Source organism: Taudactylus pleione, unplaced genomic scaffold (assembly GCF_031769625.1).
Source record: "Taudactylus pleione unplaced genomic scaffold, aTauple2 ptg000063l, whole genome shotgun sequence".
Classification (NCBI taxonomy): domain Eukaryota; kingdom Metazoa; phylum Chordata; class Amphibia; order Anura; family Myobatrachidae; genus Taudactylus; species Taudactylus pleione.
The window spans coordinates 4531389-4547520 of NW_028284465.1; the positions used below are offsets into that span (position 1 = coordinate 4531389).

The 16132-nt window shown below is 42.3% G+C and overlaps 1 protein-coding gene across 11 annotated transcripts in view; it reads left to right on the forward strand.

Moving 5' to 3' along the window:
- The window catches only part of OTOF (otoferlin), a 377128-nt gene that overhangs the window by 133664 nt on the left and 227332 nt on the right, over positions 1 to 16132 (forward strand). For all 11 annotated transcript variants that reach the window (XM_088465708.1, XM_088465710.1, XM_088465713.1 and 8 more), the window contains exon 4: positions 6638 to 6737. In XM_088465708.1, coding sequence (XP_088321834.1) covers positions 6638 to 6737 — 100 coding nt within the window. The remainder of the gene's footprint in view (positions 1 to 6637; positions 6738 to 16132) is intronic.

Below are 16132 nucleotides of genomic sequence, written 5' to 3' on the forward strand. Positions count from 1 at the left end.
GGAATTATGACACACAATACACTATGTATGACACATATAGTGGGTTACTGTGATCGCTGGTCCTGTATATGCAGGAATTATGACACACAATACACTTTGTATGACACATATAATGGGTTACTGTTATCGCTGGTCCTGCATATGCTGGAATTATTACACACAATACACTATGTATGACACATATAATGGGTTACTGTGATCGCTGGTCCTGTATATGCTGGAATTATGACACACAATACCCTATGTATGACACATATAATGTGTTACTGTGATCGCTGGTCCTGTATATGCTGGAATTATGCAACACAATACACTATGTATGACACATATAATGGGTTACTGTGATCGCTGGTCCTGTATATGCTGGAATTATGACACACAATACACTATGTATGACACATATAATGGGTTACTGTGATCTCTGGTCCTGTATATGCTGGAATTACGATACACAATACACTATGTATGACACACATAATGGGTTACTGTGATCACTGTTCCTGTATATGCTGGAATTACGACACGCAATACACTATATATGACACATATAATGGGTTACTGTGATTGCTGGTCCTGTATATGCTGGAATTATGACACACAATACACTATGTATGACACATATAATGGGTTACTGTGATCGCTGGTCCTGTATATGCTGGAATTATCACACACAATACACTATGTATGACACATATAATGGGTTACTGTGATAGCTGGTCCTGTATATGCTGGAATTACGATACACAATACGCTATGTATGACATCACTGGTCCTGTATATGCTGGATATGACACACAATACACTATGTATGACACATATAATGGGTTACTGTGATCGCTGGTCCTGTATATGCTGGAATTACGATACACAATACACTATGTATGACACATATAATGGCTTACTGTGATAGCTGGTCCTGTATATGCTGGAATTATGACACACAATACACTATGTATGACACATATAATGGGTTACTGTGATCTCTGGTCCTGTATATGCTGGAATTACGATACACAATACACTATGTATGACACACATAATGGGTTACTGTGATCACTGTTCCTGTATATGCTGGAATTACGACACACAATACACTATATATGACACACATAATGAGTTACTGTGATCGCTGGGACTGTATATGCTGGAATTATGACACACAATACACTATGTATGACACATATAATGGGTTACTGTGATCGCTGGGCCTGTATATGCTGGAATTATGACACACAATACACTATGTATGACACATATAATGGCTTACTGTGATCACTGGTCCTGTATATGCTGGAATTATGACACACACAATACACTATGTATGACACATATAATGGGTTACTGTGATCACTGGTCCTGTATATGCTGGAATTATGACACACAATACACTATGTATGACACATATAATGGGTTACTGTGATCGCTGGTCCTGTATATGCTGGAATTATGACACACAATACACTATGTATGACACATATAATGGGTTAATGTGATAGCTGGTCCTGTATATGCTGGAATTACGATACACAATACACTATGTATGACACATATAATGGCTTAGTGTGATCACTGGTCCTGTATATGCTGGATATGACACACAATACACTATGTATGACACATATAATGGGTTACTGTGATAGCTGGTCCTGTATATGCTGGAGTTATGACACACAATACACTATGTATGACACATATAATGGGTTACTGTGATCGCTGGTCCTGTATATGCTGGAATTATGATACACAATACACTATGTATGACATATATAATGGGTTACTGTGATCACTGGGCCTGTATATGCTGGAATTATTACACACAATACACTATGAATGATACATATAATGGGTTACTGTGATCCCTGGTCCTGTATATGTTGGAATTATGACACACAATACACTATGTATGACACATATAATGGGTACTGTGATCGCTGGTCCTGTATATGCTGGAATTATGACACACACTACACTATGTATGACACATATAATGGGTTACTGTGATCACTGGTCCTGTATATGCTGGGATTATGACACACAATACACTATGTATGACACATATAATGGGTTACTGTGATCACTGGTCCTGTATATGCTGGGATTATGACACACAATACACTAAGTATGACACATATAATGGCTTACTGTGATCGCTGGTCCTGTATATGCTGGAATTACGACACACAATACACTATATTTGACACACATAATGAGTTACTGTGATCGCTGGGCCTGTATATGCTGGAATTATGACACACAATACACTTTGTATGGCACATATAATGGGTTACTGTGATCACTGGTCCTGTATATGCTGGAATTATGACTCACAATACACTATGTATGACACATATAATGGGTTACTGTGATCGCTTGTCCTGTATATGCTGGAATTATGACACACAATACACTATGTATGACACATATAATGGGTTACTGTGATCGCTTGTCCTGTATATGCTGGAATTATGACACACAATACACTATGTATGACACATATAATGGGTTACTGTGATCGCTGGTCCTGTATATGCTGGAATTACGACACACAATACACTATATATGACACACATAATGAGTTACTGTGATCGCTGGGCCTGTATATGCTGGAATTATGACACACAATACACTATGTATGACACATATAATGGGTTACTGTGATCGCTGGTCCTGTATATGCTGGAATTATGACACACAACACACTATGTATGACACATATAATGGGTTACTGTGATCGCTGGTCCTGTATATGCTGGAATTATGACACACAATACACTATGTATGACACATATAATGGGTTACTGTGATCGCTTGTCCTGTATATGCTGGAATTATGACACAATACACTATGTATGACACATATAATGGGTTACTGTGATCACTGGTCCTGTATATGCTGGAATTATGACACACAATACACTATGTATGACACATATAATGGGTTACGGTGATTGCTGGTCCTGTATATGGTGGAATTATGACACACAATACACTATGTATGACACATATAATGGGTTACTGTGATCACTGGTCCTGTATATGCTGGAATTATGACACACAATACACTATGTATGACACATATAATGGGTTACTGTGATCACTGGTCCAGTATATGCTGGATGTATGACACACAATACACTATGTATGACACATATAATGGGTTACTGTGATCGCTGGTCCTGTATATGCTGGAATTATGACACACAATACACTATGTATGACACATATAGTGGGTTACTGTGATCGCTGGTCCTGTATATGCAGGAATTATGACACACAATACACTTTGTATGACACATATAATGGGTTACTGTTATCGCTGGTCCTGCATATGCTGGAATTATTACACACAATACACTATGTATGACACATATAATGGGTTACTGTGATCGCTGGTCCTGTATATGCTGGAATTATGACACACAATACCCTATGTATAACACATATAATGGGTTACTGTGATCGCTGGTCCTGTATATGCTGGAATTATGCAACACAATACACTATGTATGACACATATAATGGGTTACTGTGATCGCTGGTCCTGTATATGCTGGAATTATGACACAATACACTATGTATGACACATATAATGGGTTACTGTGATCGCTGGTCCTGTATATGCTGGAATTATGACACACAATACACTATGTATGACACATATAATGGGTTACTGTGATCGCTGGTCCTGTATATGCTGGAATTATCACACACAATACACTATGTATGACACATATAATGGGTTACTGTGATCGCTGGTCCTGTATATGCTGGAATTATGACACACAATACACTATGTATGACACATATAATGGGTTACTGTGATCTCTGGTCCTGTATATGCTGGAATTACGATACACAATACACTATGTATGACACACATAATGGGTTACTGTGATCACTGTTCCTGTATATGCTGGAATTACGACACGCAATACACTATATATGACACATATAATGGGTTACTGTGATTGCTGGTCCTGTATATGCTGGAATTATGACACACAATACACTATGTATGACACATATAATGGGTTACTGTGATCGCTGGTCCTGTATATGCTGGAATTATCACACACAATACACTATGTATGACACATATAATGGCTTACTGTGATCACTGGTCCTGTATATGCTGGAATTATGACACACACAATACACTATGTATGACACATATAATGGGTTACTGTGATCGCTGGTCCTGTATATTATGGAGTTATGACACACACAATACACTATGTATGACACATATAATGGGTTACTGTGATCACTGGTCCTGTATATGCTGGAATTATGACACACAATACACTATGTATGACACATATAATGGGTTACTGTGATCGCTGGTCCTGTATATGCTGGAATTATGACACACAATACACTATGTATGACACATATAATGGGTTAATGTGATAGCTGGTCCTGTATATGCTGGAATTACGATACACAATACACTATGTATGACACATATAATGGCTTAGTGTGATCACTGGTCCTGTATATGCTGGATATGACACACAATACACTATGTATGACACATATAATGGGTTACTGTGATAGCTGGTCCTGTATATGCTGGAGTTATGACACACAATACACTATGTATGACACATATAATGGGTTACTGTGATCGCTGGTCCTGTATATGCTGGAATTATGATACACAATACACTATGTATGACATATATAATGGGTTACTGTGATCACTGGGCCTGTATATGCTGGAATTATTACACACAATACACTATGAATGATACATATAATGGGTTACTGTGATCCCTGGTCCTGTATATGTTGGAATTATGACACACAATACACTATGTATGACACATATAATGGGTTACTGTGATCGCTGGGCCAGTATATGCTGGAATTATTACACACAATACACTATGTATGACACATATAATGGGTTACTGTGATCACTGGTCCTGTATATGCTGGGATTATGACACACAATACACTATGTATGACACATATAATGGGTTACTGTGATCACTGGTCCTGTATATGCTGGGATTATGACACACAATACACTATGTATGACACATATAATGGGTTACTGTGATCACTTTTCCTGTATATGCTGGAATTACGACACACAATACACTATATTTGACACACATAATGAGTTACTGTGATCGCTGGGCCTGTATATGCTGGAATTATGACACACAATACACTTTGTATGACACATATAATGGGTTACTGTGATCACTGGTCCTGTATATGCTGGAATTATGACTCACAATACACTATGTATGACACATATAATGGGTTACTGTGATCGCTTGTCCTGTATATGCTGGAATTATGACACACAATACACTATGTATGACACATATAATGGGTTACTGTGATCGCTTGTCCTGTATATGCTGGAATTATGACACACAATACACTATGTATGACACATATAATGGGTTACTGTGATCGCTGGTCCTGTATATGCTGGAATTACGACACACAATACACTATATATGACACACATAATGAGTTACTGTGATCGCTGGGCCTGTATATGCTGGAATTATGACACACAATACACTATGTATGACACATATAATGGGTTACTGTGATCGCTGGTCCTGTATATGCTGGAATTATGACACACAACACACTATGTATGACACATATAATGGGTTACTGTGATCGCTGGTCCTGTATATGCTGGAATTATGACACACAATACACTATGTATGACACATATAATGGGTTACTGTGATCGCTGGTCCTGTATATGCTGGAATTATGACACACAATACACTATGTATGACACATATAATGGTTACTGTGATCGCTGGTCCTGTATATGCTGGAATTATGACACACAATACACTATGTATGACGCATATTAAAGCTGGATAAGTGCTAATTCTACCCTCTTCATGGACAGGCCACACTCACTCTAAAATCGAGCATTTGGAAACCCCCCCTGTAGAAATCCTGCGTTTGCCACTGATCTGGTTAGCAATAATCCACTGTGCAAGGTTGCACTGAGCAGTAGATTCCTAATGCAGCCCGTCGGATGGGGGTCACTCATTAGATCTAGCCGTTACCTCTATCATTTCCAGAGCTCTATCATTTCCAGAGCTCGCAGCCTCCCCCCCCCTCAGACAGAGGAAAGCTTGTTGGTAAGACGGTGAAGCTGTGAATTATGAATGACCAGAAAAGGGAATGGCGCGTAGATCGCAGATGAATATTTTATCACCAGAAGGGGGAAAACACCTGACGTGGCACTTTTTTTACTCAATTATAAACAGTTCTCATAAAAGAAGAAATCCCAAGTGGTATAACGGAGATTTCAAAAGACCAGCGCGAACGCGTTATCCCACAAAACGTGTCTGTAAATCACATTGGGCCTGTTTATGTGCAAGCGTTGATAAGGATGATTATTTACTGCCTCTCAAGGACCGACATCATTGCCTTGCCCCTCTTCTTAAGAACACTTCAGAGAAAGAAATTAAAGTACAAACTAAACCAGTTTAACAATACTAATAGACCCAATAAGTCATAATGTTGGGCTGTAATGAATGCATTTGTCATATGTTATGTTGCACTCAGTGACCGGTCTTTTCTCCGGACCTGTACCTAGATTACTACTGTCATTTCCATTTATGGGTTTGTTTGTTTTTTACAGACTTATTGGGACATTTCGAATGGTGCTACAGAAAGTGGTGGAGGAGGCGCAGCTGGAAGTGACGGACACTCTCATCGATGACAATAATTCCGCAATACGAGTACGTACCTGGCAAGGCGCTACTAAGATCTTGAGACTTACAGTATTCGCTCAATGATAGTGTATATAGAGATATTGAGCTCTCTAGAGTGAAATATAAGGATATTAGAAGTCAACCAGGCCAAAGAGCAGGGTTGCCGGGCGAGTTCTTCAATATAGGACCAAGGGCACCAAGATGGCTTATAAGTTCTAATTAGAGATGAGCTCGGACCCCCGAGTTTCAGATGTCATTAAGAAAAGGTAAAAACTGTAAATGTAATTTCCAGGTTTATTTTGTTCCTACATTGGTATTTATAGTGTTAATAATCATTTGCAGTCGTTTACAGTCAATTTTTTGAATGACCCCCCCCCCCCCCGAAGGCTGTGGTAAGCTGACTGGCTGGATCTAGTGATGGTTTGGCAAAGTTATTGTACGCCCGCTGTTCCTGACCCTGTATGAGTCATCCTTTACATTTGAGTAGGGGGCTTTAGAAGCTGTGATTGCTGAATGTGTTTTCTGACACTGCAGGACAGCAGGTATCGTTATGCCTTCAGGGAACTTTGGCCCTGATTCAGAGCCGGACGCTCTGACCAGAGCGCTCGCTCTGAATCAGGGCCCACCTCCATAATTATGGAGCGTCCTCCTGGACGCTCGTATAGCTGTGGGTCACCACCCACAGCCTATACGAGCGTGCAGGTTGATGGTCGCGATGGTCTATCAGAGCCAAAATCACTCCCACTGACATCACTAGTGATGTCAGTGGGGCCGGCTTCTGACGGTAGGCGTTCCCTTGGGAATGCCCCCGTCTGGGAGGCACGCCCACCAAAGGGGGCGTGCTGTCAATCAACATCGAACGGCACGCCCCCTTTGATCAGACACAACGAGCGAAGGAAAGTCCTTCGCTCGTCGCGTCTCGCGCATGCGCACCATCGACCCACTTGCGAGCGGACAGCCGCTCGCGAGTGGGTCTGAATCAGGCCCTTTATTCACCAAAGACGTATAAGCCTTATGGAAGAAGGGTGGCAGTTCAAGGTATGCTGAGGCATGGGGTCACTATGGGGTCTATTTACTAAGCTGTGTTATGAGATAAAGTGATAAGGTACCAGCCAATCAGCTCCCAACTATCATTTTTCAAACACAGCCTTTGACATGACAGTTAGGAGCTGATTGGCTGGTACCTTATCACCATTCACTTTATCTCCCAGTCCTAACACAGCTTAGTAAATAGACCCGTAAGGGAAGAATGGTTTAGTAGCATCATTGTGCTGGTCAGAAGTTCCTGCTTTTATACATAAGTGTACACGTTTGACACCAGCCTGTGCCCTTGGTAGATGAGCTCTTTGACATCTGGATGCCACCAAAATATTTCCACCCTTGAAATCAAAAAAGTGACGTTGGCAGATTGAGATTGCCAAAAATCAAAGCAATTTTTGTCACCCACATGCAGCTAGAGCAGGGGCGGGCAACCTTTTTTCTGCTGAGGGCCATTTTGGTTTATAAAATATTATTCGCGGTGCCGGTGCAGGCCACAATCTCTCTGTGTGATGTCACACGGGGGCGGGGCAACAATCGCCGGTGAATACAGCAATGCCCGGATCATCCTGAGGATGCTCCGGGGAGCTGTAAGGTCAGCGGTGTGACCGTCTGAAGCGTCCTAAGGACACTCTAGGCGGCACTGCTGCATAGATTCTGGCTGCACTGTGCCATTCTAGGCACCCTGATGGCCAGATGTGGCTAGCAGAATAAGGCTGTGAGGGTCTGACCAAATGATTTCGGGGGCCTTATACGGCCCCCCGGGCCTGAGGTTCCCCACCCCTGAGCTAGAGTATAGGAATTTGTGCTTTTTCAACTCCATTGAGTCCTCACTTTCTTCCAACAGCTTGTGGATCAGGAACTCTGCCCTGGTCAAATATATGCGGTGTACTTAGATAATTGTATTTAGTGTCCATTACAAAACCCATCTAAATATGTCTAGTCCTCCAATCCCTCTGTTCTGCAGTCCTGAAGAAATGTGCCCCCAGGGACATACAAAGGCAGGTATCTGTGGTGCATTCAGGAAGACGACTATCTAAAGCCAGTACTTAATGACGTTCAGGTGGTAATGCCCTGCTGCCCAAAACGAAAAAGGGATCGGACGGATCGTTGTGTAAGAAAATGGGGAGGGGCTTGGACTGCAAACCCTACATCTCGGCGTAAGCACAGCCCAATCCCAACTACACAAACTTGACACAACCTAACTGGACTTATCTATCTGCCAATGCCCCTTTACCAGCCAGTCAGCAGGCTCTCTGCTGCCCTTAGATGCGCATGTTTGGCTACACTACAGGGAAAGTGCAGCGACATAAATGACGATCCGTGTAACGCTGCATCTGCCCCATAGTGTTTGCATTGGGCTGGGTTTTAAGCTGAGGTTATGAAGAAGTAGGCACTGTGTAAAGTACAGTGCTACACCCATCACTCATCTGTAATCATTAATGACACACAGTAGGTCAGAGGGGATGGCATCATAGCAATAGATGGGGCACAAGAGCTTTCAGCATTCGGGACAGACTCCAGTCCAGATACAGAACATTTCTATTGGTCTTGTAGTTCTGCAAGTGAGATATGTATTAGTTACCACGCCTAGGTAAAATGCTTTATTACTGTCCATAAATTTGCGTTCTACCTGTCAATGCTACCTGTACAGTGTCTCCTGTACCAGTGGGCTTTTATCCCACACCATCCTGTCCAGCAGTCCTACAGTACCATATACATTTGCTCAGCCTCTCCTCTCTGAGAAGACATTACCATGTAAGCTGGGAGTTATTCCATATGAAAACTGTGTACAGTAGTACGGTTAGATGGCTGGTTCTCTGGCTTAGTCATTGTAAGAGCTCAACTTCAGCACTCAAGCGCCCCCAACATGTCATGTTTTAAGGATTTCCCTCTGGTTCTATGGCATACTCATTTTAAGAGCTCAACTTCAGCACTCAAGTTCCCCCAACAGGACATGTTTTAAGGATTTCCCTCTGTGTGAACAGGTGAAGAAAAAAAACACTAACTTGCTCTAGTAAAATAATTCTTCCTTTTATGGAGTTTTGTTGGTGGTTAAATAAGCAAAATAAGGGTTGGGTAAGCGATCCCGGCGCTGGTAATGCCAGCGGTCAGAATGAGGCAGCAGAATCCCGACGGTGAAAATCCCGAAGCATGCAGGTGAGTATTCTAAGGGAAAGAGTTCTAGAAAATGTATACTCTGCTATTCTCTTCCAAAGGTCGTCACACCCCAGAGAGTGCACACAATCGCAAATACTTTTTTATAAGTTTTCTAACCCTTCCCTTAACTCTACCCCATCCCTCCCGCAGCCTAACCCTAACCTTCCTCTTCCCGCAGCCTAACCCTAATCATCTCCCTTGTGCCTAACCTTAACCCTTCCCTTAACTCTACTCCACCCCTCCCGCAGCCTAACCCTAACCTTCCTCTCCCTAGTGCTTAACCATCTCCCTAGTGCTTAACCATCTCCCTAGTGCCTAACCCTAACCATCTCCCTAGTGTCTAACCCTTCCCTTAACTCTACCCCACCCCTCATGCAGCCTAACCCTAACTTTCCTCTCCCCGCAGCCTAACCCTAACCATCTCCCTAGTGCCTAACCCTAACCATCTCCCTAGTGCCTAACCCTTCCCTTAACTCTACCCCACCCCTCATGCAGCCTAACCCTAACTTTCCTCTCCCCGCAGCCTAACCCTAATCATCTCCCTAGTGCCTAACCCTTCCCTTAACTCTACCCCACCACTCCCGCAGCCTAACCCAAACCTTCCTCTTCCCGCAGCCTAACCCTAGCCCACCCCTCCCGCAGCCTAACCCCAACCTTCCTCTCCCCGCAGCCTAACCCTAACTATCTCCCTAGTGCTTAACCCTAACCCTTCCCTTAACTATACCCCACCCCTCCCACAGCCTAACCCTAACTTTCCTCTCCCCACATGCCTAACCCTAACCATTTCCGTAGTGCCTAACCCTAACCCTTAGCTCTACCCCACCCCTCCCGCAGCCTAACCCTAACCTTCCTCTCCCCGCAGCCTAACCCTAACCTTCCTCTCCCCGCAGTCTAACTCTAACCATCTCCCTAGTGCCTAACCCTAACCTTCTTCTCCCTGCAGTCTAACCCTAACCATGTCCCTAGTACCTAACCCTAACCATCTCCCTAGTGCCTAACCCTAACCATTTCCTTAGTGCCTAACCCTAACCCTTCCCTTAACCCTACCCCACCCCTCCCGCAGCCTAACCCTAACCTTCCTCTCCCCGTAGCCTAACCATCTCCCTAGCACCTAACCCTTCCCTTAACTCTACCCCACCCCTCCCGCTGCCTACCCCTAACAATCTCCCTAGTGTCTAACCATCTCCCTAGTGCCTAACCCTTCCCTTAACTCTACCCCACCCCTCATGCAGCCTAACCCTAACTATCCTCTCCCCGCAGCCTAACCCTAACCATCTCCCTAGTACCTAACCCTTCCCTTAACTCTACCCCACCCCTCATGCAGCCTAACCCTCACCTTCCTCTCCCCGCAGCCTAACCCTTACCATCTCCCTAGTGCCTAACCCTTACCATCTCCCTAGTGCCTAACCCTTCCCTTAACTCTACCCCCCCTCATGCAGCCTAACCCTAACCATCTTCCTAGTGCCTAACCCTTCCCTTAACTCTACCCCACCCCTCCCGCAGCCTAACTCCAACCTTCCTCTTCCCTCAGCCTAACCCTAGCCCACCCCTCCCGCAGCCTAACCCTCACCTTCCACTCCCCGCAGCCTAGCCCTAACCATCTCCCTAGTGCTTAACCGTAACCCTTCCCTTAACTTTACCCCACCCCTCCAGCAGCCTAACCTTAACCTTCCTCTCCCCGCAGCCTAACCCTAACCATCTACCAAGTGCCTAACCTTAATCCTTCCCTTAACTATACTCCACCCCTCCCACAGCCCAACCCTAACCTTCCTCTCCCCGCAGCCTAACCCTAACCATCTCCCTAGTGCCTAACCTGTCTCACTGTCGGAAGCACAGCCGTCGGGGTTTTATCCGTCAGCATTGTGCATGCTGGGATGCTGACTACATCCTGCAAAATAGAACCTATATGTCCTCACAGTTCCTGTGCATTGTCCCTACGACAAGTGTAATGAGCTTGCTGCATATACCATTTCTAGAATACAATTTTCTTAATAATTGCTAACGTGGAGAATGCTGGAATAAATTACATTTCAAATTTCTTTCTAAATAATTTTAATATTACTCCACCGAGCCTGATTGTACTGTTCATTTTATGTGTAATATTATCTGTATAAATTATCTCTTTGTAGAATACGACTTCAGCAGAAGTTTCAGCTCAGGCTGTCTATTTCAAGTTGATGTAATTTTCTAAAAATACAATTAGAATTGTTACATAATATGAAGTTATGTAGATGTCAGAAGACAGATGCAAAATAATAGAGGCACTCAAGTGTCCTCATAAAGGGAACAGGTGGTAATTATCAAGGAGGCAGAGAGGAGGAATGCTTTGGAAAGCATGTTAATGAGGATTACAATGTGGGAAGTATATTAATGAGTACACTCCAATGTGCAAGATATACTAATGAGTACACTCCAATGTGCAAGATATACTAATGAGTACGCTCTATTGTGGTAAGGTATACTAATGAGTACACTCTATTGTGGTAAGGTATACTCATGACTACGCTCTATTGTGGTAAGGTATACTAATGAGTACGCTCTATTGTGGTAAGATATACTAATGAGTACGCTCTATTGTGGTAAGGTATACTGAGTACGCTCTATTGTGGTAAGGTATACTAATGAGTACGCTCTATTGTGGTAAGGTATACTGAGTACGCTCTATTGTGGTAAGGTATATTAAAGTACAAAGGAAAAATAAAAACATCAAACAGTAGCGCTCTGAAAAGCAGTCTTTAGTGGAAATACCTAACTCAGAATTTTTTATCTATATTAAAATGTACAGGCCAATATGGAAGTTATACTAATGAGTACAATATAATGTGGAAGGTATATTAATGAGTACACTCCAAACTGGTGGAAGGTATATTAATGAGTACACTCCAATATAAAAGGTATATTAATGAGTACACTCCAATATGGAAGGTATATTAATGAGTACACTCCAATATGGAAGGTATATTAATGAGTACACTCCAATATAGAAGGTATATTAATGAGTACACTCCAATATGGAAGGTATATTAATTAGTTAACTCCAATATGGAAGGTATATTAATTAATACACTCCAATATAGAAGGTATATTAATGAGTACACTCCAATATGGAAGGTATATTAATGAGTACACTCCAATATAGACGGTATATTAATGAGTACACTCCAATATGGAAGGTATATTAATTAGTTACCTCCAATATGGAAGGTATATTAATTAATACACTCCAATATGGAAGGTATATTAATTAGTTACCTCCAATATGGAAGGTATATTAATTAATACACTCCAATATAGAAGGTATATTGATGAGTACACTCCAATATAGAAGGTATATTAATGAGTACACTCCAATATGGAAGGTATATTAATTAGTTACCTCCAATATGGAAGGTATATTAATTAATACACTCCAATATGGAAGGTATATTAATTAGTTACCTCCAATATGGAAGGTATATTAATTAATACACTCCAATATAGAAGGTATATTAATGAGTACACTCCAATATGGAAGGTATATTAATTAGTTAGCTCCAATATGGAAGGTATATTAATTAGTTAGCTCCAATACGGAAGGTATATTAATGAGTACACTCCAATATGGAAGGTATATTAATTAGTTACCTCCAATATGGAAGGTATATTAATTAATACACTCCAATATGGAAGGTATATTAATTAGTTACCTCCAATATGGAAGGTATATTAATTAATACACTCCAATATAGAAGGTATATTAATGAGTACACTCCAATATGGAAGGTATATTAATCAGTTAGCTCCAATATGGATGGTATATTAATTAGTTAGCTCCAATATGGAAGGTATATTAATGAGTACACTCCAATATGGAAGGTATAATAATTAGTTACCTCCAATATGGAAGGTATATTAATGAGTACACTCCAATATAGAAGGTATATTAATGAGTACACTCCAATATGGAAGGTATATTAATTAGTTACCTCCAATATGGAAGGTATATTAATGAGTACACTCCAATATAGAAGGTATATTAATGAGTACAATCTCATGTGAAAGATATAAGAGGGTGGTTCAGTAAGTAAGTTAACAAGACCTCTCATATATGTAATGTTTTTTATTTCATTGTAATTTCCCACCAGGCCAGAACATGTCTGTAGACCACTGCTTCTCCTCATGGCCATTAGACTGCACCTCATATCAGTCATACTGTCCCAGCATCAGGTGTAAGATGGCGGGGCTGGGGGAAACATGGTCACACATTGAGGTGCGTATTGTGATCAGATTTCTGCATCTAAAGGGCACATCAGAAGCTGAAATTCATTGCCAACTTGTTGAGGTGTACAGTAATAATATCATGTCACAGAAACAGGTTTGGGTTTGGTGCACTGCCTTTGATAGTGGCAGGACAGACGTTCAAGATGAACAGCGATCCGGCCGGCCAGGCACGTCCACCACAGATGACAATTAGGAGGACAGATGCATTGGAGTTAGTGATATTGCTGATGAACTGAGCATTTCAGTGGGTCCTGTGCACAACATTGTTCAAGAGCAACTGAGGTTCCTGAAAAAGTGTTCACGCTGGGTACCGAAGCAGCTCACAGAAGTTCCCAAACCCAGTCAAATTGGATTATCTCTCGTGCACTTGATGCTGTACCATGAAGAGGGAGTGCAGTTTCTGCAGAGTATTGTTACAGGCGATGAAATGTGGGTGCATCATGTGACAACGGAGATGAAGCAAGCATAGAGATTCAAAACAACTCTGTGACCGGATGGCCTTAGCCCAACTCCTGATCACAGATTGGGGTGTTGATCCCCACTGGACCTTGGGGTATCAGGGATTTCCGCTTACCGTCAGTGACCGCCTGTCACTGACTCTGCCCGCTGCACCGTGGGCATATAATGATGCTGCCACCACCAAACTCTACCATCAGTGTTTGGAACCGCTTCTTGCTGCGTATGCGTCGACTAGCTGGTGCCACACCTCCTGTTTGGTGTCGGCTGTTCCCACCTGATCCCTCGCAATGGACCAGGCTCTGCATGGTAGCTGGCAGAGGGCTTGAGTCGCTTGGCTCAAACCAGAACAGTAGGAAAACGGAATAGCATTTTGTGCAATTCTGTTGGTCGCAGGATTCAGATGCAGTTGTAGTCAGGCAAGGTGTTTATTGCTCAAAGTCTTAAAAAAGACTTGTTCTTCAGATTGAAGGGGAATATCAGCATAGAAAAGATGTTACAGCAGTTCTTCTCCACAAAGGATATACAAGGATGTACACATACAGGGCTCACATGCCCTTCTTTTATGCTACTCCAATACACATTACCACAGGGGGTAAGTCCGCCCTGGGTCCCTCTTAGCCAATCATGCTATCTCACAAAACATAAATATAAATAATTCACAGAAATTAGCTAAATTTCCTCGTTACCACCCAAAAACATTTGGCTTTCCTCAAACACACAAACTTAGCATAGACTGTCTCTCAAACGGTAAATATAACATTTCACAGGAACTGATACATTGCATTCATTCTTTCACATACGAGGAACAATGCATAAAACCAGTTTGGCTTTCCCAGTCTTAACACCTCCAGTTCTTCTTAGGAAGTTTAATCCAATAAGAACTTCTTAAACACAAACAAATTGTTTTCCCCAAACTTGCTGGGTATTGTACACAGACATACAGGTGTATCCCTAGCCCACATTTCAAAGGAAAGGCTTGTTCAGTCACCACCAACCCTCCACTGCCAGGCTAGGGCCATTACCATATCAATCCCTAGGTGAGGATGTATAACGAGCAGTTTGTCTCCAAATGTCAATACATTTTACATTTCTATAAGCGCATAGGCTGTACATTTAAAAGTACATATCCACAACTGCGCACAGCACATTGAATGATAAAATGCAACCTACATTGTCCCTTTAAAGATGGTGCCGTACAATGAGGATTAACCCTTTCAGTCTCGGGGTGGCGATTTTAGCCACGTGTGGTCGGGCTTCGGCCACAAACTCCATTAGCAAAGAAGGTCAAGGCGACCATATTTTGGAACCACAAGGATGTGCTTAAACACAAAGAAATTGTTTTCCCCAAACTTGCTGGGTATTGTACACAGACACACAGGTGTCTCCCTAGCCCGCATTTCAAAGGAAAGGCTTGTTCAGTCACCACCAACCCTCCACTGCCAGGCTAGGGCAGGGGCATCTTAAGAGAGGAGGGGGCCCGTGTGCACTCCCCTTGCGGGTCCCTC